The 25700-nt window shown below is 55.5% G+C and overlaps 1 protein-coding gene across 7 annotated transcripts in view; it reads right to left on the bottom strand.

The window, feature by feature from the left end:
• MPRIP (myosin phosphatase Rho interacting protein) overlaps nucleotides 1–25473 on the bottom strand; it is a 76994-nt gene extending 51521 nt beyond the window's left edge. For 4 of the 7 annotated variants that reach the window (XM_021549833.3, XM_021549825.3, XM_021549816.3 and 1 more), the window contains exons 1-3: nucleotides 25142–25443; nucleotides 14249–14326; nucleotides 12351–12416 (exon numbers count right to left, since the gene is read on the bottom strand). In XM_021549833.3, the coding sequence (XP_021405508.2) occupies nucleotides 12351–12416; nucleotides 14249–14326; nucleotides 25142–25261 (264 nt within the window). In that variant the 5' untranslated portion in view covers nucleotides 25262–25443. Of the gene's footprint in view, nucleotides 1–12350; nucleotides 12417–14248; nucleotides 14327–25141 lie in introns of all 7 variants that reach the window. The other 3 variants (XM_021549880.3, XM_021549872.3, XM_031506135.2) reach the window with 2 other exon arrangements.
• Nucleotides 25474–25700: the final 227 nt, after the last annotated feature.

Below are 25700 nucleotides of genomic sequence, written 5' to 3'. Positions count from 1 at the left end.
CTACCAGAAGCCACTGTCCCCTTTCACAGACAGAGGCATCAAATAGGGCTCTGCAGATGTGGCCTTGGCACCTGCCAACATGACTCTGTACTGGCAACAAACTTGTGCCAGCATAAGAAGGGGATGGGACACCTGCCCTGGTGTGCAGCCAGCAATGCAGAATATCCCCCAGATGGATAAATGCCACAAATGCCACTTGCCCCAGCCCCACAGATTTCCCTACTGCTGACCCTGGCTTGTACATCACAGGTGCCAACAGCCAGCTCCTGAGATTTGTTTTGCTAAAGGAATTCCCCATAACCCCAGGTCACCCACCCCAAGGAGGTGGGATGGGTTGGCAAGTGCCACACACACCTGTCCCTGCATGCCAGCCCCTGAAGAGCCCTCCTGAGCCTCCACCAGGACATAAAACAACATCAGCTCCCCTTTTGCCAGCGGGATGGAATTTTCTTCCTTGGGGAGCAGTTTGAGAAGGGGGTGAAGTGCAGGGGCTGGGCAGGAGAGTTCAGCCAGAGGTTGCTTTCAAGCAGAGTCGGTGTTTATGTCCACAGACAGCGAGTCTAAACACTGAGCGAGGCCGGGAGCTGCCTGTGAACTGGCTGGGTGCACCCTCGGGCTCCTCTCCCACCCAGTGCCACCTCAGCCAGGCGTGGCCAGCACCCATCCCAGGGGTGCCCAGGCAGCAAGTCTGGGGCCACACATCCCATTTGTAGCCCCGTCTCCACAGGCACCCATCCGGTGAGCGGGTGCTGGAGTGGAGCGAGCCCAGCCAGGGCTGTGCGGAGGCTGGAGCCGGCTTGTCTTGGCCTTATAAGGCTATTTTCACACTGCTCTTGCAGCTCCCAGCTGCTCCCCACTCCAAAGCAGGGTCGGAGCTGGCAGCCAGAGCCTAGCCTGCCTCCTTCCTGTTAACCTCTTTCCTGCTGAACAGCCTCTGAGGGGTCTGTGCACGGTGGGAACAGCCATCTCCAGTCCTGGCACAACCACCCGTGCTGGGCAGGGAGAGTCAGCAAACCCTGTGGTGGTCACCAAGTGGGTTCAACCTCCCTCAGCACTGGTGTCTGACCCTCTAGGTCCTCAGCAGCATGGACAAATCCAGGAGCCTTTCAGGGAAGCTTGCCACCACGGATACGCACATTCCGCTTCCAGTACCGCTGGAGAGGAAGAGGGAGAGAGATGCAGAAAACGTTGGCACCGTGATGGGAAGGACAGCAAAGGTCCCACCAGGATGGGGCATCCAGAGGCTGCTCTGAGCTGTCATCCCGGCTGTTTGCAGACCAAAGTAAAAGCCAAACGTTGTACGAAGAGCTTGGAGCATCTGCTCAAGCCCTATCCCAACTCTCTGGGGACCAAAGCAGAAGCCCAGAAATGCACAGGCATTTGCCAGTCCAGCAGTGCCAAAGGCACCACCTTACAGCTCTGCAAACCCAGAAATTACTCTTTCCTCTTGCTCTATGGGATTTAGATGCATTTAAAATGCAAAATGTCCTCCTCCCCTCCAAGGAGGGGGGTGGGAGGAATACATGATAACAGATCCGACCCCATCTGCTCACAGCTGCCAGCGTGGCATCTTTCCTGCTCCCAGATGCACAGGCACAACAGCCAAGGGGGAAGCAAATATCTGCAGCCTTCCAGCAAGTTGTCATGGTAATCAGCCCGATGAAAACCCGGCAAGACCACGGACAGACCAGAGCTTGGTGCAGAGATCAGGACAGGAGTTTCCTGGAGAGGGAACTGCAGTCGGTTGGAGGTGGGAAGGAAAAACAGGCTTCATTTGCATCTTGATTCTTGAATTTTAAATTGTACTGCTCCAAATTGGCCTTGTCAACCTTATCCTCCACCCCCTCGGTGTAGGAGACGAGTCCCAGGTGGTTCTTGCACTGCGTGCCAGGCACACATGTGCAGGAGCTCACCACCACCTCTGTGCTCACAGCCTCCACAGCAGCAAGGGGCTTCACCAAACACCAGCAACCACAGCTCCCTAAGGTCACCCACACACAAAGATGGCCATACACACAGTGATGCCAGTTTTGGACACAGCTCACCAATAAGAAAGCTTGGATGACCTCTATTCATGATGGCCAGCCCTGTTCTACCACAGCTGGAACTGGATTTCTGCTTCATGGGGGTGAGGGAACATGACCAAGGTAATTGTCATCCAAGGAAAGCAGAAAATAAGATCAATCAAATCCCTGTACGTCCCACTAAGTAAACCCATCTGCCTTCCAGCTTAGAGGGAAAGGAGGGACAGGTCTCCTCCTCCCCAACCATCCCACAGTCTTTCCTGCAAATGCAACCAAGCAGAGGAATCAGTGCAAAGACACAGGGACAGACCATGCCATCAGCAGCATCACAGCCATGAAGAGCCAGCTCCAACAGCCATTGTCTGGAGCTCTGCAGCCACCGTGGTGGGGTATCCCACTTTCACTCCCCAGGACTGTCAATACAGGGTTTTGTACTGGCACTCAACAACTGCAGAGGAGGAGACAGCAGCCCTGGGGTTCAGCAGCACCAGATCCACCGGAGGCTCGGGCAACTCCCACAGGCGCAGATGCTTCAGTGGAAGTTCTTGAATCCGGCCAAATGAGTCTGGAAATCTCATTATTCCCCAGCACTGCTCTTATGAGCTTTGCAGAGCTTCCTGCTGGGCTGGGAATACCAGGAGACTGGGCTCCCAGGGCACTTGGGGTCTGCAGCTGGAGGTGTGAGGGCCGACCCAAGCCAAAGAGACTGGCTTGGCTAACCAAGCAGCAGCCACATCCTGCACCCCACACCCCTACAGAAAACCCCACACCCACTCTGTGTTGCTTCCAGCAACTTCCAGACCAGTTTGGACGCTGCAGACCTTCCCAAAAGCCGAGGTGATGGCTGGAGAGAGTTTTCCAAACTTTGACCATTGGCCATCCCACCAAATGGTACAAAATGTGAGCCTTCTGGGCAGTTCCAAGGAGAAGAGCTCCCAACAGGCAGACACGACTGTTGTGGGGCATGGAGACCACCCAGCAGCAGCTTGAGCTGGGCTTGGCTGCCACAGGCATGATGTAGTGGAGGCACTGAAATGATAGCAAAGAGCTGTTCTGGCCAGGCAGGCACCACCAGGTTCAAAGGCAAGTGGCACCTAGGGTAAAAAGTGCTTTAAATGCCCAGGATAAATTCATGACTAACACATAAGGCTGCTGTCCTAGGGTAGCAGCATTTTCTCCCTAAACCTGCTGCTCGCATCTGGCGCCTGTAGAGGAGTACAGGGAGAGGAGGGAGCTCACAGCTGTGTGCTGCTCCCAACCCCTCCTTTGGGAGCAGCTGTGCAATGCCAGCAGAGGGGAGCAATCTGGGGCTAGTGCATGTGAGGGGGATGAGCACAAGAGGTTTCTCCACGGCCCATGCCTGGGATGACAGACTTCACATCCCCCAGTACTGGCCTGTACATGGCATTAACCACCCATGAAAGCCAAGCATCCCCTCCCTCCGCACATCTGCTCCATCCATAATCCCTCCTGTCCCTCCCCTAATGGGAAAGCAGCCAGGAAAGTGAACCAAAACCCTAATTATATCCCAGTAGCTCCCCAGCTCCCTGGTGATCCCTGTGACTTTATCGATGCGATCGCAACAGGGCTGATGAAATGTGGAGGAAAGGGCCGAGGCTGGGTGTGCTCCAAAACCCCACCTGCCTCTCCAGTCACACCATCACAACAGGTGGAAATCCCATATGAGCTCAGGATGCTGCTGGGACACTTCTAAAACCACGCTGTGTGCCTGTCCCCTCTGTCTCCTCTGCCCAAGGACCAGTCACCCACAGCAAAGGGAACTGGAAGGAGAGTGGGGACAGACATGGGACAGCAGCCCACGGCCTCAATGCAGTTTCCCAGGGCTCTGTTTGGCCATAAAATCATAGAGAGCCACAGCTACAGCACCTGGAGCCCCAGCACCCAAGGCCTGGGGGGTGCAAGAGCCAAGACCCCAGGATCATGCCACAGAATCCCAGAATGGTTTGGATTGGAAGGTTCATCTAGTTCCAACCCCCTACCACGGGCAGGGACACCCTCCACTGTCCCAGGTTGCTCCAAGCCCCATCCAACCCAACCTTGGACACTTCCAGGGATGGAGCAGCCTCAGCTTCTCTGGGCAACCTGTGCCAGGGTCTCCCCACCCTCACAGGGAAGGATTTCCACCCTGCAGCCCCACGGAAGGGGTGCCATGGCAGCAGACACGTGGCATGGCCGTGGGGTGCATGCCAGGAAAACACAGGGGGGAGAAACCCTCCATGGAAGGTGGGACCTTCCCTGCTTTCCCCAGCTCCTGGAGCACTCCAGGCTCCACATGCAGCACCTCTCTCCTGCAGCAGCACAAGAGGAGCTGTGCTGCTGTGGGAGCAGAACACAAGGCTGTTAACACACTCCCACAAACCAGCTCCTGGATCGGATCCTGCAGGAAGGAGGTGAAGGGTAAGCAAAGTTGCCACACACGTGATTTACCTATGGTAATTTCAATTTTCAGCAAAGCTGTCTGGCTGTTTCATCTCGTTACCTCCTTGCAGTCAGATTTCAGTGACTGCAGGAAAGAGCCTCCTCTGTAGCTCTGAAGAAACAGGGCATCTTACAGAATATATATTACCAAGAGCACATTCACATGCTGCTACCTGCTTCTCCATAAAGGAAAAACACTATTTTGATTGTTTTTTTTTTTTTTTTCTGCTTTTGTATCTTGCAGCCCATGGTAAGTAAATGAGCAAGACCAATAATCACATCTGCCTGGAAATTCTCATTTTTCACCAAAAATGCCTTAAAGCAGCACACACAAAAAGGGGGAAGACTCCTGCAAAACCCTTGCACTTGGTAACCCTGAGAAAAGCTGTTTACAAAACCTCACTAAGACCTCAGCTTGCCTCCACACAAGTTTTAACCTGACGTCCCTTTCACAGCCTCCAAACCCTGATGAATAATTCATGCCTGGGATAAAGCAGAAATATCATATTCACCAATGCTTACCTAACAGAGAAACAAAGATCGCAAATAAGTAATTTATTAACCCCGAACCGTGTTGCTGCTTGAACAGAGGGCACAACTCGGCTTTTGGTGGAAAAATCACTCCTGAGCTGAGGCAAGATCAAGGTGAGACCCCTCGTTCTCACCATGCTCCAGCACCAACATGCCTTGTCCTGCACTCAGTGAGATGCCAGTGGGGGAAAGCCCTCCAAGAGCAAGGCTGGGAGCTGCCACCCTTCTTCCTCCTCCTCCTCCTCCTCCTCGGGGGTCGCAGCCGCCTCTTGTCCGGTGGTGGGAAGCCCACAACCCCGCACTCGCTCATGGCTCCAGCCGCTTTCTCAGGCATTCCAAAATTTGGCCGGAGTCTCTTTTTGCAGCACGCCCCCCTGCACGGCTGGACGCCTGCCTAATTGCGTATTTATTTATTTCTGCATTTTCCCAGCTCCCCGCACACACTGGCGCAGGGTTGGGGAGGGGGAAAGCCAAGGCCAGCTCCCAAAAAAAAAAAAAAAAAAAAAAAAAAGAAAACCAAAAAAGAGGGAGTGCAGCTCCCCACATTCCCCGGAGGGTGGGAGGAAGCTGGGAAGCGCAGGGCTGGCTGGGAAAGGGGTGGGAGTGGGGGGCAGGAAGGGGGGACGCCAGCGGCATCGCCCACCCCCTTTGCTTTGTGTGTGCTTGGGGAAATTAAAAATAGCTGCGTCCAAAGAGTGGCTGCAAGCGCCACAAAGAGCGTGTTGAGCGGAGGCAGCTGCAAGCTATTTGCTGCCCCTGGTAATCAGCATCTCGGCTTGCAGAACCCCTCCGGCCCCCCCAGCCCCTTCCTCCCCTGCCAGAAGCTGCCGCTGCCTTTCTCCAACCCACATATGTCATGTCAACAATCAATGAATGCAGGATCTCTGCCGGGGGAAAAAAAAAAAGGGGGAACACACTTTGATTTTTGGAGCAGCTTTGTTGCCTTGTTCCATTCATGTCCTCGTCCTCCTCTCTGAGCTGTCACTGAGGGGTTTGCAGCACTGAATCCCACCAGTCAATGCCAGGATCCTCAATGGGAAGAGGGATGTGCCAGCTGCTGGGTTGCTGCTGCTTCTTCTAGGAGCAGGGAAAGGGATGCTATTACCCAGCTTCACCCAACCTGCAGCCCACAGCCCACTGGTGGTCCTCAGCAACCTGATATGGTGGAAAGAATTAAACCCAACCCAAACCCCACCACATGGCTGCAGCTGGTGGGCTCAGGGTTGTTTTGCAGGCACCTCATTTCACACCCCCTCCCCAGCACCAAGCAACAGCAGGGCCAAAAAATGGTGTTTCTGTTGGTTCCTTGGGTGGTTTGGTCATTCACATGTGGATTGGCATGGCCACCCAGGAACTGGGGGATGCCTGGGAGCCCAGCACTGCCCTGGCTTGGAAAGAGCTGGGATCAGGCACCCACTGCTGCCTGGGGGGACCATGGGGCCCATGCGAGGGTAACTGCTCAGCCTTAGCTGTGTCATTTCACTGCCAGCCCTGACATCTTCCCTCCTAAATGCCATCAGAGCTTGATTTCCACTTTAACCTTTTCCAGTAGATACAATTTTTCCTTCACCAAGAGCCCACAGCCAGGCTGGAATCCACATGTCCAGGAGTCACAAAGGAACTCCAGCTGCTGCAAGTGCCTGTTTCACTCTGCCCCCCCACGAACAAGATAAATGCAATCTAAACTCCAGCTCACTTCCCTCGCTGCTCTGGCACATGTCTTCTACAGAAACGTCTTTGCTAGGTCCCAAGGGATGAGGAGTGGGGAAAAAGCAGAAGGATGGAGCCACTTGAACCTGTCCTTGCTGCTGAGCCTAAGAGCAATTCCAGCTTTGTGGCTCGCCCTGCAGAAGACAATAGGGGTTGTGTTGTTTCCAGGAAGGAAGCACCTGGGCCAGGTCATCAAAGCAGCTTGTGTTAGGAGGTCACTGGCTGCATGGAGCTTTCAACTCCACTTTCATCCTCTTTCTGCCTGTTAACTCCCAAACCTCCCACCACGGATTGTTTTGCACCAGGGCCTCTCCCGAGAGGGTCCTACAGCCACAAAATGTCCTTCTTGGGTGGCTTGGATGTGGCCAACAGTGTCCTCCAAAGCTCACAACAAACCCAGGCATTTTTGGGGCCCCTATGATGGTCCTTAGCCATAGTCAGTTGCCAGGACTCGTGATGGAGCCATCCCTGGAGAAGAGCTTCCTGTTCCCTCAGCCCTCTCCCAAATTCTCCTGCAACTTGGCACTTTTACCTTCCCAAACACACTAAGCCAAACTAAAAGACATAAACCAGAAGAGGGCTCAGCAAATGTAGGGAACATTCCTAGAGGAGCTCACGGGTGTCCTGACAGCAGGACCCACCTCCCACAGCAACTGGGCTAGACATTTGGAGCAGAAAGAAATAGGAAGACATGAACACCCCAAAGTCACTATTATGGGATCCCCACACCCAAGCCCAGTAATGACACTCGCACCAGCATCAAGACAGAGATTAATATAAAACCACAAATGAAGATTTGTGTATCCTCCTCTCACCCCTTCAAGGCTCCTTGGTTCTGACTTCAGCAATGTCCTGGGGACTGAGTCCCCAGGGCTTCCTGTAGGTTCACAGACTTTTTTCACCCAAGTCAGTATTGAAAATTAAACACAACAAATTCATCAAAGATCCCTGAGCTCTGTTCAGAGTCATCAGCACATCAGCCTTCTGCTGTCTTTGCATCTCCTCTAGAGCAGACACAAGGATGTAGATTGTCCTCTCTCCTTTGCACACGGATTTCAGTTGTCCCTTTCCTGCCCAGCTTTCCTGAAGGAGAAATGATCTCTGCTTCCCAATTTTCCCACCATTTCCTTATTTCTACGCATCATCTATGAGATACACACCAAATATCCCACATAAAATCTCACAGATCATTGTCCACCCTGTCTTGACTACATCCACTCTTGGAAAAAAACTGGGATGGGGGGTCCCTGTCACTGTCTGAGACTCACACAGTCACTCCCACCCAGCCTTTCTGTCTCTGCTTACTTTAAATTTCAAACATGCTTTGATTCAAGCCAAAAGCTTTTTATGCTAAACAGAAACTGAAAGTCTTGATCTGGCAAACAGAGGCACTGGGAAAATTGTGTTCATGGGGGGGAACCACTGGGAATGAGGGGAATGGGGTTTGTAGAGCCTGGTGCTCCCACGGAGGAGGGGGCAGGGAGGGCTTGGAAACACTTAAATGGCAAAACGTGTGGAAAAAGTAAGGACAGAGAGGCCAGGATGTTTAAGGTTTGTTTTTAATCCCTGCCAATGAATTTCAATTCTGTGCCAAAACTGAAGTAAACTGCTTTGATCTAAAAAGGAGGGGGAAAACACACACACGGGCTCTCGGCTTCTTAAAACAATACAGATGACAAAGGAGGTAACTACAATGAAAATCAACGCAGCACAGCTCTGCTGACAGTGACATTTTAAAATGCCCCTTTCCTCCAAATAAAGAGGTGTTTGGAGGGGGATGAATTAGGAAACAATAATCACACAGGTCTGTGGATCACAGCATCAGCAAGCACACATCCCTTCCTCTGATCCCCCTCCAGCTGCCACCAATGCTTGCACCATTCTCCTTTTTTACCTATTTATCAGTTCCTTAGATTTCTGTGGCCAGGAATGGGGCCTGGGGCTGAGCAGGTCTCCAGATGTGACCCCACAGCCCTGCTGTGTAGTGCCAGACCTCCCACCTCTGAGCTGGCCTCTCTTCTCCTATTTATACACCCAGCCCAGGGGTCCCAGTGCTCCCTAACCATTCCCAGATGCCAGGCTGGCCTCACTCTTCATCTCACCCCAGTCCCATCAGCTCCCAGCTCCCTCTTGACCTCCCTCCCTGCCATCACAGGGATGTCTGCTCCATTGTACCGAGGTTAATGACATTAGGATCCATCTGAGTTCCTGATTTAGGAGCAGGACCACCCTGCTGTGAGCTTGGGAAGGGTCTGCAACACCACTACTGAGGACACAACCATCCAACCCCAGCAAACTCTGGTATTGAGATGGCTGACTACTGGTTTAAGCATCCTCCTAGATCCCAGTTTCACAAAGCAATTTGACTCCAGCAAGTAACAGGAAGGGTAGAGACAGGGCTCACACATTTCATCAAGCTGGGAAGTGCCAGACACAAACTGAGGTCAGTTTGCTGCAAAATGGGTATGTCATGTCCAGGGATGCTCCTCCTGAATCCCTGCAGAGAAACTAAATGAGTCCATCCAGATGCTCTCACCTTGCCTCTCATACACAGCACCAGCAAGTTTGAGATGCTCCCAGACTGCATTTTGTCCTGTTTTCAAACCAGCATATGCACAAAGCAAAAAGCCTCTAAATTAATAGTCTCAGCTACCAAAAGGAAGCCTGATGTGACAAGAGAATACCCCCAGGGAGGGTGCAAAATGCTAACCTAGTATAAATCCCAGCTCAAGAGAAATGGCACAGGGGTAAACTGAGGCACAGAGACAAGGCCTGGCTTGGACATGCAGTGATTCATTAAGAAGCTGGCCTGGAGATCCAGACCCACTCCTCTGACCTGCCCCAGCCATGGGGCTGGATCCATCTCCAGGCAGTGCCTGAGGCCACAGGCCACCTGCAAGCCCGGGGAGGGACAAGGCAGCACTCTCCATCCCCACAGAGCCCCTCCTGCCTCTCCATTCCCACGCAGGCCAGCTCTATTTATAGAGACCTCGGCCGCCAATTATAGATGGCAGCAATCAAAACAAAAGCAGGCAAAAGCTCTGCACTTGCCACTCGCTGGCTCTGGCCCCTGAGCCCAGCACTGCTCTTGTGGCAGCTCCCATATCCCAACCAAACCTCCCAGACAGCCCCGCAGTGCCAGGCTGCTCTCTCACAGCAGTGGTTTCACTGGAGACCACAGGGTGCTTTAGCAGAAGAACTGAAACTTGTCCTTGGACACTCACAACACAGCAGCTCAATCCCAAACCTGTTCTCTCCTGCTTTCCCTCAAAAAGAGTGGCTTTGCTATCCTCCAGCTGCTGTAGAGAAGCATCAGCCCTTGTCATCATCAACCCCAGCATGAAGGTTTACCAAACAGCACCATCAGGGTGCAATCATGGATGTTCAGGATGGAAAGGCATCCCCAAGTGATCACACAACCTCCACATCCTCCCAGAGTTGGGAGGCAGGAATTTCTGCACGTCTGAGCAGGCTCAGCTTAGCCAGGGCTCGGCAGAGCTGGGAACAGCTGCTGGCATGGTCCCTGCAGATGGGAAGGGGGTGGAATCTCCTGGACATTCCCAGTGGCCAGGCTGGATCTGGGAGCCACCAACTGCATCCAGCTTTAAAGAGGGAGACCCCAGGGAGAGTCTGGCAGCTCAGCCTGGTCCAAGGGAATGAAGGTCCAGAGCCTGTGCAAATTCTCCCCATCACAGACATCACTTTGCTTTCAGACTGGAACTATGGCAGAGCAAGGACAGACAGAACAACTGACACACAGAAAGGAGGTGACCAAGCAGGAGCACAGACTCAGGATCAGCTCTGGGATATCCCTGGGCAGGTCTCAGGAGAGAACAGGACAAGCAGGACAGCTTACCCTACCTTCCATGCCCAAAATGCTCCAATCCAACACCAAACTTTACCCATCCCATGGCAAAATGCTCCCTGGGCCCAGTGCTGCCCCATTACATGGTGTCTGAGTTACCACAGCACCAACATCTCTGGGCACTCCCTGAGGTCTCCACAACCTGGGCTTGTGCTTTGAGCTGCCCCTCCACACCCCACTGCCCTCCAACCTGCTGGGAGCCAGAGGCAGAACCTCCCTGGCCAGGCACAGGAATGTCTCCACCAGCATCACCAGTCCAGGACTCCCCACTCAGGCTCACTCCTCCCTCCAATTCCAGTTTTACTAAGAGCAGAAATTGCCAAACCCACAAAATTCATGTCTGAAAGGTCCAAGCAGTGCCATTCAATCCCAGCCTGCCTCTGCCTGGGAGGTCTCCTGTTGCATCAGACCCTCCTGGGATCCATCACACCACAAGTGGCCATGGGCTAGTGAGTCCAGGAGTCAGAACAGTGCTGTCGCACTGTCCAGGACACCATCCCATGCTGCACATATGTGCCTTCCATTTTTGTTTGTATTTTTCCACTTTTTCCCCTTCTCAAGAGGAAAAAGCCCAACAGGTGCTTGGAGAACTGTTGGATGCTCCTGCTGTCCTCTAGGTGCTCTCTGGCCCCTGTGGCACAGGGCTGGGGCACTACCTGTCTGCTGTTATCCAGATGTGGCAGAACCTGGGGCAGGTCAACCTCCTCAGGATGCAAAACAGCAAAAAAATATTCCAGATTGTGTTTCCCAGCATTCCTCCACCTCTACCCTCAGACTGGGGCATCTCCCTACTCCACCCAGACACAAAGCACCCTCCTGTCAGTGTAGGTCAGGAAACACCAGCCCAGTGCAGAGCCAGATTGCTGACACTGAAAATGTATTAAAGCCTCCACTGCTCCTACCCAAGACATTTAAATTATTTAGGGCACTTGGACCAACCCCAAGTAAAAATACAAACAAACACAGCATGAAATCTGAGCCACACTTGCCATGCCTCCTCATTCCACTGTACCCTCACAGGAGGTACTGGAGGAGGACCAAGGCACACTGACCTCGCAGGGAGCCTCCCTGCCACAGACACAGGTCCCTATGTGTCCCTGTCCCACAGGTGTGCTCTCTCCAGCTGGCTTCCTGAGCCTCCTGCCCAGGTAGATCCCAGCACATGGGGGTGTCCACTGTGCTGTCCTGCTCAGCCTTGGACACCCTCCTGTGGGCTTCCTGTAGCCAGCAGGATAGATCAGCAGTCCTGGGTGCTCCTGGGACTGACCTACTGGGCTCTTCAGCCCCACTCTGCAGCTCACAGTGAATGGGTTTCCTTTCCTTTGATCCCCTTTTGCTGATGGGAACAGTGCTGGTGACAAGCTGCAGTTCCAGGGCGGGAGGCAGTGGGAAGGCGTTCCAGCTGACCTACTTTCCACGGACATTGCTAGGCAGGGCCTCCTTCTCGGACACTGCCAAGGTGATTCACAACAACCAAAACCCAGCTGGCATCGGGAAACTGGGCAAAAAGGCAGGGGAATGACCTAGGGGACCCCCTCTAGCACTTCCTGCCAGCGTGGGATCTGTCAGCAACTGATGAATCCCATGCCAGGCGGGACTCGCACGCCTCCGAAACACCCACCCATCCTCTGCAGAGCATCCACTGAGCTCCCACACAAACCCAGCCTGGCACAGAGTCAGACCCAGCAAGCACAACTCTCCTCCAGCTTGGCAGAGCACTCCAAGGGCAGCAGATAACCCAGCTGATCCCCAGAGCCTGGGCACAGCTGGGCAGCACTCACCATCTCGTCGAGGGCATAGCGCAGCAGCCCGTGCTCGTAGAGGATGAAGAATCGACGCTGCCATTTCTGCAAGAGAAGACATCGAGGTGGGTCATGGCAGTGCCCACCAGCCCCTGGGCCTTGCTGGGAGCACTGGAGCTGCACATTAGAGCCTTGTCAGAGCTGGCAGGGCTCTGACAAAGGTCTGTGTGCACCAGTTCACATTGCCCAATATTAACTGCCTTGAGCTCTGGCAGCCTTGAGGCCTTCACCATTCCCTAGGGAGCCTGTTCAGTGCCTGACCACCCTCTGGGGGAAGAACCTTTTCCTAATATCCCAACTAAACATCTCATAACTCAGGTTCATGCCATGAATGCTGGGGACACCGGAAGGATCCCCAAACTAAATGCTCTGAGCCCTCAGCTTCATCCTGCACCATCTATTCCAGCATCCAATGTTGGAAGGTGACAGGGTGTCATGTCAGATGTCCCCCAGCAGTACATGAGCTCAGTTTGGATGGTAGATGCACTTCTGGCATGGCTCTGCCCAGGCAATCCTGGCAACATGCTGGCACTGCTGCCTCTGCAGCTGCACAGCAAATCAGATTGGAGAACTGATCTGGCTGGAAAACTGCCTTTTTTTTTTTCATGTGTGCCAGGTTGTTTTCAGCCAAGAGCAAAAACTGGTTGAGCAGGCTGAAATAAAAAAGTCCTGGATTCATAGCCCCAGTGCAGCAATTCTTATCGCACTTTTCTCAGCCCTTTGGGCAAAGTCCAGGGTGCTCAGGGACAAGCAGAACTATGGAGGACCTTGTGGACCTCCACAAGCCCCAGCTTAGCAAGCAGCCTGGGTTCTGGGGAGAGCCCAGTCTCATGTCCCCTTTATGTCAGGCCAGCAAGACTATGACAAGCTGTGACTCCAAATAATGACTCATATACCCCAGGCTGAACTCAGAACCCAATTCTTGTTCATTCAAGAGCGATTTTTTTATTACAAACAGCTCCCAGAACACTTTGGCTGTGTGACAGAGGGTTCACAGACCATTGCCATCCCTCCCACGCACAAGACAGACCCATCCTGGCAGCCTCAGCATTAAGCTCCCTGCAAGACAAGCTTGGGGACAGGCTGGAAGTCCTCGTCACGAGCCAGCAGTGAAAGGACCTCAGCCTGGCCACATCCTTCTGAGCCTCACAACCCGCCCAGGACAGGAAAGTAGGGGATGCTCTGACCCCACAGGGTGCTGCTGTTTCTGCCAGGCATGAGAAAACCACTTTAGGAAGGAGCAGAGCATGTCCTGCTCTGTCTGCAGGTCCCTGCAGCCAGCACTTGGCTTCATAGCTCTGCAGGGTTATAGCAAATGGGAACCACCACTCAACCCCTTCCTCGCTGCAGGACCTGCCTGACATTGGCATATCCACACTAGGGGATGGGATGCAGCCTCCCTCTAGAGCTCTGGGCATGCTCATGATGAGCTGCAGAAAATAGAGAAGTTGTTTCCAAGCCCCAAAGGAAAACTAGGACCTTTTCTGATGGTCACAGCACAGCTCAGAGTCACACAGCACACGCCCCATTGGCCTGAGCACCTTCCTGGCAGCATGGCACGTGTCAGGCAAACCAGAGCAGCATCAAAACATGAAAAAGCAAAAGCAACAAGCAATAAAATTGCACAGACTGAGCCTGACCCGCACCTGCAGTGCCCGAGGCTGCTGCCCAGCATGGGAGACCTTGCATCCCAGTGAAGGCATTCCAGCCTTGCTGCCAGAAATATCTCCCAGCTTCCTGGTTTGCACAAGAGACTGGGTGCATGGAGGTGCCTTCAGCACTCCCAGGGTCACAGCCACCCCCATGGGCAGGGACAGTCCTTGCTGCTCCCCTTGCCACCCCCACCAATGTCACGGGGATGTCTCAACTTCACTTACCCGGGAGCGATGGACGGGGTTGTCAAAGTCTGTTCCTTCCGGGGCCAGCAGCAGCCAGCCACCATAAATGGGTTTGGCCTGTGAAGAAACAGCAGAGAAACACTCACACACAGCGGAAAACGGCTCAAAATGGATCAGCACCACAGGGAATCAATGGTCAGGGACCACGGGAAACTGCAGCAGCCCCAGCACGAAGGCAGCTGTGTGAGCTCAGCCTACTGCACGCAGGCAAACTCAGTAGGGAAACCCAGCGCAGGGAACGTGGTGTCTGATGGCAACCCGTGGTGTGACACACACTGTATGCCAACGGGACTGAGACGAGGACTCGGGAGGAGGCAAAACCCCAGCCACAAACTCCAAACACAGCTGCTCCTGCATGGCACCGTGCCCGGAGCACCAACCTCCCGGGTGCTGCCGAGCGGCAGAGCCCATCCCCACCACGGCTCTTCCCATCGCCATCGGCAGTGTGCCTCTTCTCCAAAGCAAAAACACACTCCAAAGGAGAGCTCCATGTTTTCCGTTCGTTAATTAAGAGAGGAAAAACTACCCAGTGCTGGCAGTTCTCCAGCTCCCAGCCGCTTCCCGTGCTGTGCACATCCAACTCCTGCCTCCCTGCAGGGGCAGCCCCTGCCAGCCCGCTCCCCCCGGCAGCAGCGTCCAGCGACCCACGGCGAGCACACAGGAAGGTCAGAGCCAGGAGCAGGGAAAACAGCTCGTTCAGCCAGCCGGGAAGAGAAAGGGAAAGAATACTCGGAAAGAACCTTGCAGCACTGCCGTACATCAGTGGAAAAAAAAATCCAGGCTTCTTGCACCAGTGGCTTGGATGCAGAAGTGGCCAGGGTGAAACGGACCCACGCCGTGGCAAGCGGTGGGATGGGGATGGGCACCGGGCATGTCCTCCCATGCAAACTCCTGTGGGCACCGCTCCCGCTGCCTTGTCAAGCTGTAAACGATGAGCCAACACCTGGCAAGGGCTGGGGCCAAATCCTGCTGCAAGAGTGGCAAGACATTGCCACACCAGCAAGGCGGCTCCACAGATACCAAGACAGACCAGGAGGGAGGAAATCCAGAGCAGATCCAGCTCCAGGAGACCCTGGGTCTGGGAACACTGCTTTCCACCATGGAACATCCATGCATGTCCATCCTGGCCCAGCCAAAAAGTCACAAGGACACACACTCCCAGCTCTTCTCTAACTGATTCAGTTCATCTTGTTGCTTTCATTCTTTTCTGTTCCTTAAAGTTTAAAACTGTTTCCAATTTGGTACCTCCCCTAGATTCCTCCTGCCAGTTTCTGTGGTTTTGTAATTTTGAAAAAAAAGTTTCCCCTCTGGAAAAATCCCTGCAAACAATAGAAGAAACTGCCTATGCACCAGAAACTGTCAAATGCATGAAGCACTGAGTAAGCAAACTGGAAACACGCCGGAGGAGACCTTTTACTGTTTATAAAGTGAAAAGAAATAACAAAATCTCTTATCCCCTCCACAGTATGACATACCAGCTCGAGGTGTTGCTCTCCCAGCAGCTGGGAAAACATGATTTGAGAAGATCTTCCTTCCTTTCCCCTTTAAATGAGATTTAAATCAATGAACACAAAGTGCTGGGATTGGGATCCAATTTGGGGGGAGTTATGGGGGCCCAGGGCACCCCTACACCTACACCTGTTCCCACAACCACAGCGGGGGCACAGAAAGGCACCTGTGTGCACCACAACCCTCCCTGGGTTTGGCAAAGTGCCTGGAGCCCCCCATCAGCCCTGCCCAGCTCACCTGGATGCTGGTGCCCGGCTCGCCCGTGGCCCCCATGCCACCTCCAGCTGCTCGGCACCGCTCTGTGCCCAGCTCCGTGCCCAACTCGGTGCCGCCCGCGCCCCGCAGGTGAGCCAGGCTCTGCCACTCCCCCGGCACACCCCGCCCCGCGCCCCCACCCAAAGCTGCCCGTGACGCATCTGTGCCCACGCGCTGGGAGGACTCCAGAGCAGGGCACCCCAACGCTCCCCGCCATGCTGGAATGTGGCCACGGCCACCAGTGTGGCCTGGCAAGAGCCAGACATCCCAAATGCCTCCTGTGTTTTACAGGGGAAAAACAGAATTGCAAATCACTAATGATGACCCGTTATTAGTGGGTCACCGTGACAGGAAACAGGGTCCCCAAATTCCCGTGAGAGAATCTGGGGCGAGTGCTGAGCAACTAGGGCTTGGGAAGATCTTAGGAGTGGCCCCCACCATGCAGAAACAAGAGGATGACAGTGACAACAGCATGTGATGTCCCCAGCGCTTGGCACCACTACACCAGGGCAGATGTGATGCTCAAGACGGCCGAGCTGCAGGCAGGGCTCAGCTCTCCTCCATCCCCGTTTTTCCATCCCCCAGTTTTCCTCTCCATGCCCCAGCACAGCTCCTGACCAAGACCAAGTGCTCAACCCAGCAAAGCCCCAAAAGCAAAAACTCCCTGACACAAACCACAGCACTGCAGCCACCCCAGCCACTCCGAGCACCCCACAGCATTCAGCCTGTGTGACAAGCAGCAGGCAGGTCCCAGTGATATACCAGGGACAAAGTAACCATGAAACCAACAGGGGATATCATCACCAGGACCAGCAGCAAGCAGCCTTAACCCAGTATTAAAGGCATGAAGTCCTGCCCTACCTCAGCCTGGCTCACACCCCTCAGCAGACATTATTTTGCCTTCAGCCATTCCAATTTTAGCTCCAACTGTCTGTAAATAAACACTGAGCACCTGAAATACACACCCTTAACACAAAGCACGGTCATTTCTGTACCAGCATCATAAAAAAACCACCAGTGGGCTACACTTATTTTGGCAGAAGCATCCAATTCCAGATATTGAAACCAAAATAGCTGAAAGGTATGAATTAGAGCCAGGCAGCGTGGGCAGCCAGGTTCCACCCATCAGCAAATGAACACACAGCAGTGCTTTTTAAAGCCAAACCAAAATAAGCTCCTTCTAAAACCAAGCAAATGCCCAGAGAGATACAAGCCTAAATGAAAGGGATATGAATTAGCACACAAGGTGTCTGAAATAAGCTCATCACACCTGCATTGGAACAGCCCTGCTGAAGCAAGGTTTAAAATAAACCCGATGTGGGAGGCAGGTCACAGGGGTTGCTGAAGCACCAGGATGGCGCTGGAATCACACGTCCTTTCCACTGGCTTGGCTTCCTCTGGAAAGCTCCTCAAGACGAAGAAAATGCAACAACCAGCACTGAGCAAGACCTCAAGAGCAAAAATTCCCTCTTCCAAGGAGATTTGTCCAGCTTCACATTCAGGGATGGTGCTAGAACAACCTCAGGGTTCCCAGGATGCCTTTGACCATGCAGGGCCCTGCTTGCCTCCCGGCAGCTCTGGTGATATCCAAAGGACAGCTCCACGTAGTTTCTCCACAGGTAGCAGCCACACAGGGTGCTCAGGCACTGGGTGGGTGGTTTGCTTTTATCCAGAAGGTACCTGGTCGGAGGGTGAACCACAAAATGCAGTGGGAAAGCAGAGTGGAGAGCAGCTGCTGATGGAGCTGGGGTGGGGTGATGCTCACCCCACCATCACGTGAGAGGTGCGGCCGGTTTGCAGCCCCACAGCGCCCGGTTCCATCCCTGGGACTGCTGGAGGCTGACTCAGGCAGCAACACCCCCACGTCACCACCCCGCTTCCTGTCACACCCCTGGGAGTGTCCAGGTATTGTATCCCACCTTTGATCCAACACTGGAGCTGGGCTGTGGGGCACACCAGCACCTCTCCTGCCTCTCAGGTCGCTGTTCCAGCCACTGCTTCCATCCCTTCAGCCCATGGGCCTACAGTGCATCCAGGGGGAGGATGCTGCCGGCAGCACGGCGGGTGGGAGGAAGCGGAGAAGGAAGCGGCCCCAGCTGGGTTTACACAAAGCTGTCAGGCTGTTGTGCTGATGCTGCCCAGGCATGGACAAACCACCCCAACCAGCTCCACCAGCACTGGGAACACAATTCCCAGCACACAGGGAACTGGGCTTGAAGGACGTGCAGAGCCACTCATCACTTCCCAAAGCCCAGGCTGATAAAAGAACCCCTGCACACCACCAGGGCCACAGGGCACCCACTTCCAGAGGGCAGGATGGGTCACAGGAGCGTGGCAGCCCATGGAGCACCAAGTCATAGGGCTGGGGGTGGGCTGTGACACCAACTAGCTGCATGCTGTATGGGCTTTCACACCTCCTGTGTCTTCCCTTCCCACTCAAACCAGCCAGACATGCAAGACTCAGCAGAGCCACACTGTGCTGGCCCCACAGTGCTGCAGGAGTTCATTGCACAAGGTGGAACAGGAGAGCTGTACCAACACCCACAACCCCCCTTAGGGTCCAGACTCAACCCCACGGCAGAGTAGCCACATCCCTGCTGGGGTGCTGGACACCCAGGTGGGCTGGGATGCCCCCACAGCCAGTGCCCACCCACCCCCACGTTCTGAGGGAAGTCCGAATCCACTGCCGGGAGAGACTCCTGGCTCCGAGCGCGTGGCGGGAGGGATAATCTGTTTAGGCTGCCGGCAGACGTAATCAGCCTGTCTCGGGTGGAGGCAGGGCTTGTTTTGTTCAGGCTTGGCAACTGAGCGGGAAGGGGAAGAAAAATGGATTGTTGCATCGGAGCTTTAGGCTCTGCCTCCAGCACTGGGAGCAGGGAGCCCTGCGCAGCAGGGAAGTGATGCCAGGGCTTCCAGCAGCCCCACAAAAGAATTATGTGCCCAACCTGACACAGGCGGTGGGTGGATCCAAGGCAGAACTTGTTCCATCACCTTTATGGGTCAGCCCCAATATTCACCAAAGGGGACTCTCTGCCAGCAGCACCTGCTGGTTCCCAGACCCAGGGGAGCACAGCGGGGTGACAGCTCTCATCCAACCCAGACAGGGGGGACAGTAAGGTCATCGCTGCCTGTGTGCTGTCTCCTGATCCACTCAGAACTCCCCAGAAGAAGGGACCCGTTTCTAGCACAGTTCAAGGAGAAAGTCATCACAAATACTGTGGTTGCAACCTCAAAATAGGAAATCTGGGCCACTCCCACTCTGCTCTGCTCTCAGTTTTGCACACCTTTGAGCCAAGAGAACATCGCTGATGGATGAGTCGGAGCAGCCGTCACTCAGCAGGAATGGGGAAGGTGACACGGTGTTCAGGGAGGGAATGGGATGCAATACCCAAGCAGGTGTTCCTGCCCACAGTATGGCTTCTAGGAACTGAGAGACAAGCATCACTTGACATTCTGTGTGCTTCCAGTGGGATGGCAGATGGAGACTCACCAGAGACCCGTGACCACGGCTGTTGGGAGGCTTCACAAACACTGCTGTGCAAATCCACACTCCAGCAGCAATCCCAAGGGCCAGGATGAAGCCCAGCCTCAGTAGTTAAGCTGCTTACATCCCTGTTTCCCTGCCTGTACAATATTTCCCCTCTGCTATCTGTCACCTGGTGACGCCAAACCCCAGCGCGGAGGCTGCAGTGCTGCTTCTGAGCATCCACAACCATTCCTGAAGCAAAAACACTCTCCCATCCCCCAGCTCCTCATCCAAGTGGCTGCTCACTGTCCCTGGGTTCAGCCCAAACAGTGCTTTTTCCAAGAGGAGACCTGGGCAGCTCCAGGATGATGGGGAGAGTCCACTCTCCATCCATATCCTGCTCTTCAGCCAAAACACATTTGCACAAGGCGGACAAGAGTCGGCCATTGCCAGAGCTGCAAATCCCAGGCCAGGATTTCACCACCAACACATCTCCACATGCAGCACAAGGCTAAACCAGACTGGACAGACTGGCATTGGGGCACAAGGAACACCAAGTGCCACTGCGTTGGGCCAGCTGGTGGGAACTGTGCATGGCACAGCCTCTCCTGGCACGATGCTAGTACTGACCCAGGTATCAGCAAATCCCAAAGAATCCCAAAGAATCCCAAAGGACAGAGCTGGCCGAACAGCTCACTGTGTGGGCAGTGGGAGTGACCAACTGATCAGAGGAACAGGAAGAATTCACCCATCACGCAAACAGCCAGCCCCCTTCTGCAAACAGCCCTGGTCCCAGAGCTGTGCTTGGGTCCCAGCGAGCGCTGCCATCGCCTGGGGCAGTCAGAGCAAGGGCTGGCTGAGGCCGGCTGTGGCATGCACAGGGAATTGGTCAAACAGCAACAAAACAAAACGGGACAGAATGGACTTTGCAATTGCAGCTCCTTCTCGAGCAGCCCCGAAGCTGGTGTGCCTGGCAGTGAGCAGGTACATCTAACCACTTCCCACCACTGGCCTGCCTCAGCACCTGGGAGAAGCCACAACATCTCTCCACAGTGCTGGAGAGGGGATTTATCACTTTGTCGGGTGGCGGCGCAGATAAGGTGCGGCACCATGCAAAAAACCAGCAGCAAGTGAGTGTGCAAAGGGGACGGTTCTCCAGCACCCAAAGGCGCCACCACGTCCCTTCCCTTGGGCCAGGAGGAGGTTCAAGTGCACCCCAAATCAACACCAGCATCCAACACAGCTTCCGAGTGCCCGCTGCCCTCCCTGCCTGCACGTCGCTGTCCATAGATGGGATGCTGCCCATAAGGCAGAGCCACCATGACCCTGTCCCCCAAGCCCCCTTGGCTGTGCCCTCCAAAGCCACCAACAGAGGCAAATTTGACATTTGCAGAGAAATCTCCCCCTGTTCAGTGCTAATAATCAGTCAAGTAGAGGCGGATTTTTGCAGCATGATACAAGCAGCAGGGAGCAGGGAATGCAAGCGCGGGGGCTGCTTTCCAGGAAAATGGGGGCTTTTCCTCCCAAAAAGGAGCAGAGCTGGAGGGAAAAGTGTGGCTGGGACATGATCCCTCACCCTGTCACCCTTTGGACAATGCAAGGGGTCAGGACAAGACCCCTGCAGCACAGGGCACCCCAGCCCCATGGATGCAATGTCCCAGAGCAAAGCCAAGCCTGTGACCCAACACTGACACGCTCCAGCCTCAAGGCTGCTGGCCACCAGCTGCTCAGCATCCAGAACAGTAGGAAAGTGATAATGTCCAATGGAGAAGAGATGGAAATAACCACCCCCTGTCACTGAGCAGGGGTGTCACAGGAAGAGGCAGTGGGAAAAGTCTGCGAGCTTTATTTTCTAACTGGGTGGTCCTCTGGGCATCTATGCCATGATGTCTAATAAAAAGAAAAAAAGGGAGAAAAAAAAAAGACACTGGTAGCTGGAAAGACGTCCTCAAATTCCTCTATCTGTGCCAGTCCCTGCGCCCCGAGAGAGCAAATGCACAGAGAAAATTAAAAGCAACTGTTTTACACTCCGCTCTTCTTCCAATTCAGGCCAAGCGAAATTTTTAGGTTAATTCCCAGCCTGTCCCATGTTGTTGGGAGCTTCATCTCACAGACCAAGGGCATGTGTGTGCAGACAGATTGGCCTGGAACAGTCAGCATGGAGAGCAGGGATCCCATGGGGACACCCCCATGAGAGTCTTGAGGGTGGCTGCTTGGGAAAAGGGTCCCACTGGACAGGCTGGCTTTCTCTTGGAGACAGGAGAGGGACCCTGGGAACCATCCATCCTCCCAGGGCAGGTTCTGGAAAGTTGAGTTCCATATGAGGCTTGCAGGTGGTTACAGAGGGACCATGCAGTGCCAGCATGGGCATGTCTCGCCAGGAAAGTGGAAATTCCCACAAAAAGGGGAATTTCTCCCTGGATGGGAAAGGAGCAGCATAAGACAAGCTGGCAACAGGTGGGTGGCACAGTCACAAACAGTACCATGTCTGCCAGCAGCCAGATCCTGCCACCACACAGGATCAAGGGATCTGACAGCCCACTACCCACAGCAACAGATTTTCCCTAAAGGGAGAACAGCTGCGCTGACTGACCCAGTTTTTCCCATGCTGTGTGGGCACCCCAGAAGGTCAAATTTAGACTGTGAGGGGCAAGGGCACATCACCTCCCACCTGCAGCCCTGGGAGGGGGGACAGTCACATCTCCAACAGGTGGTGGGACCACATGTAGCTGCCCCAGATCACACCAAGCCCCATCCAGCAGCAGAGCCACGCACAAAAACAACTCGTGAACGCAGCGCTCCTGGGATTAGGGACTTAGCGTCCGCACAGCCCTTTGAAGTTGGAAGTGCTAAGTCTGATTATTATTAGAGAGCTCCAGCTCATTAATCCTGATGTTTGGGGCTGGATTTTCCCCCTCCCAGCCCCATTCCTAAGCCGGTTCCCGAGTACGATGGAAATCCACTACTACCACTAAGTATTTGTGACTCTTTGCAAACACACTCTGGGTCTCTGCCCCAAGCAGCTCCAGCGCCCTGCAGCATCCCAGGAAGCAGCGGGGGCAGCCCCTGACACACACGCAGGTATTTTTATCTAATAAAAATCCAAAAGGGACACGAGTGCGTAAGTGTGAAGTACCTTCACCTTTCCTGCAAGCCAAGTACAAAGGTCAGATGATTCCAAAAGACTTTTCTAGCCTGACTCTAGGTAATCACCAACACTGTCCCTGCCCATGGGGCGAGCAGGACGTGCTGGGCACTGAGCCCCCATGCTGCAAAGTGGGACCCCCCCAAGCCAACCTTAAAATGTTTGAGTGAAAAAGGCAGAAATATTCAGAGCTGTTAAATGAACCGTTATTCCTGGGTGTGCTTCGGAACGTGCACACCCCCACATCCAGCCAGGCTGTGAAACGGGGCAGAAACCGGGAGGGGAGGCGGGCAGGGTGGCGGGGGAGCGCCGGGGTGGCCGCGGTCGGGGGGCTGCTGGGCACGGGGAGCTGCGGGCAGGGCGGGAGGTGCGTGCGTGCATCACACAACTACCACAGCCACCATCTTATCTGGGAAGCGGGATTACTTCACCCCAGCTGCAAGGGAGAAGCCGAGCAGGATTGCGCCGTTTTCCCAACCGGAGCCCCCCGCGCAGGGCCCGGATCCGGCCACGGCGCTGACCCCCGACCCCATGGGAACCGGACGCGAGGGCAGCCCCCAGGGCCACCCACCACCCCGACGGCAACAAAGCCAACGGGGGGCTGCCCCAAACACATCCCTGGGTCCCCAGAGAGCTGGGTGGCCCCCGTGGCAGGGCAGGCAGGCACTACGGCGGGCTGCGTGCGCTGCTTTGAGCCCCCCAACAAAAGTAAATAAGCCTGGCACCGGGAGGCAGCGCAATCCCCGGGCAGCGCCAAGGGGCCGGCCGGGAGCGGGGGGCTCATCCCGAGCCCCCTCCGGGATGGCTCCTTTGTCTGGGCACGGCCGCGACGCTCCGCGCCGCCCGCCCCTTTCCCCGCACACACCACGGCATTTTTTTCCAGTTACATTTTTTCCATATTAGCCCTCAGATTTCACGATGCCCCCCCCCCCAGCGACCGCAGCAATATGTCTGATCTCATTGCCATAATAGGATCGGGAGCGGGGATGGCAGCCCTGGCCCAGAAAGGTGTGGGAGGAGGGAGGGCGGCCCTGTTCCCCTCGCCCCAACACCGCGGACGGGCCCCTGCATCCCAAAAACGTCCCCCATGTCCCAAACACCCCCTGCCATGGGAGCGCCGGCCGCGGGCCTGCGTGAGGCCTGGGAGGAAGAGGAGGAAGAGGAGGAAGAGGAGGAAGAGGAGGAAGAGGAGGAAGAGGAGGAAGAGGAGGAAGAGGAGGAAGAGGAGGAAGAGGAGGAAGGCCCAGCCCTGGCAGCCCCCCAGCGCTGAACCCTCTCCAGAAAAGGGGCTGGGGTCCCTTTCCCACGTCCCCGGGAGAGCAGGGGGTTGTAGGGCAGGGGGGGGTCATGACCGGCACGTCCAGGAGGGGACGTTTTGTTTTCAACAGTTTTTCCCAGGACTTTCTGGATCGCCTGATGGAGACCACAGGACACCCCCACACCTGCTGGCGTGTGCCCCAGGAGGGGATGGGATCACCCCAAATGCTGGTGTGGGACCCCAAATGGCCTCAGGGGGTGAAGCCCCATGGGGTGAGCCATGGCCTGAGGGACCAGTGGGCACTGTGGGACACATGGGAATCTGTGGGGTCAGCAGGCATCCCATGGGATCCCTGGTCACCCTATGGGACCAGAGAGCACCCAAAGCGCTCCTGGACGTCCCGTGGACTTCACAAATACCTGTGAGTCCCTGTGCTGTCTGTGGGGTCAGCATGCACCCCAAGGGACCACACGCTACGCCTGGGACCAGCAGGCACCTGCTGGAATCGCTGGATACCCTATGGCACCAGAGAGCAACCACGGGGCTCCTGGACACTCCATGGGATTCACAAATACATGTGGGTCCCTGTGCTATCGACGGGGTCAGCAGGCACCCCGTAGGACCACACACCACCCATGGGGTCAGCAGGCACACCATGGGACTCCTGAACACTTTATGGGACCAGGGTACACCACTGGGGATCCAGAACACCCCATAGAATTAATGGATACCTATGGGTCCCTGGGCTGTCTGTAGGATCAGTGAACACCCCATGGGTGTTCTTAGATACCCTATGGGACCAGGGAGCACCCTTGGAGTTCCACAACACCCCATGGAATACAGGGATACCTACCTGTAGGTCCCTGTGCTATCCATGACACCCTAGAGCATCCCTGACCTGATCCCACAGTACCCACAGGACCCTACAATATCAGTGTCCAGCAGGCACCCCGTGGGACCTCTGGGGATCCCGTGGGATCCTGTGTGAACCATGGGGACAGCAGGCACGCATGGCACCCCGTTCTATCCGTGGCACCCCAGGACGTCCGTGGGACCCTATACTATCCATCGGGACACCCATGGGACCCTAACCTACCCAGGGGGCTGCCAAGGTACCTGTGGGACCCCAGGCTACCCACGGTGCCAGCGGACACCGCACGGAGACCCAGGGCGCCCTAGGGGCGGGACGCCGGGGTAGATTTTGGGGGGAAAACGGTGGGTTTTGGGGTAAGATCCCACCTGGTTGAGATCCTCGTCGTTGAGCAGGTGGGACTCGCGGGGCTTGAAGCAGTTCTGGCACTTGCTCTTGTTGAAGATGTTGGCCTGGAACTTCCTGCAGGGATTGTCCTTGGCGGCCATGGCGCGGCCCGCGCCCGCTGCGCGCCCGCTCAGCGCCCCGCGGAGCGCCCGCCCGCCGCCGCGCCCATCGCCGCCGCCCCGCGCCCGCGGGGGGCGTCACGCGAACGCAAAAACCAACACAGAAAAACCCAACGGAGACAGCAGGGAAAAAAAATCAAAAGAGGGAGCGAAGCGCTGGGCGGCCGCCTCTGCTGCGGCTCAGCGGGCGCGCATGGCCGGGCGGCGGAGCGCGGAGGGGCGGCGCCGTGCGGGGCCGGGCGGGACGGTGAGGGGCGGCGCGGGGGTCGGCGCGGTGCGGGGCCGGGCGTGCGGGCGCTGCGGGAGCCGCTCCCGACTGCGCCGCCCGCAAAGTTTCCAGCGCCGCGGAGCCAGGCGGAAAGGAGGGCGGGGCCGCGGCGCGGACGGACGTGCCCCTCCACCAATGGGAACGCGTCTCCGC

The sequence above is a fragment of the Lonchura striata genome, chromosome 16 (genome assembly GCF_046129695.1).
Source record: "Lonchura striata isolate bLonStr1 chromosome 16, bLonStr1.mat, whole genome shotgun sequence".
NCBI classification, from domain to species: Eukaryota; Metazoa; Chordata; class Aves; order Passeriformes; family Estrildidae; genus Lonchura; species Lonchura striata.
The sequence above is the reverse complement of the archived record's forward strand: the minus strand, read 5'-3'. Positions and strand labels throughout refer to the sequence as shown.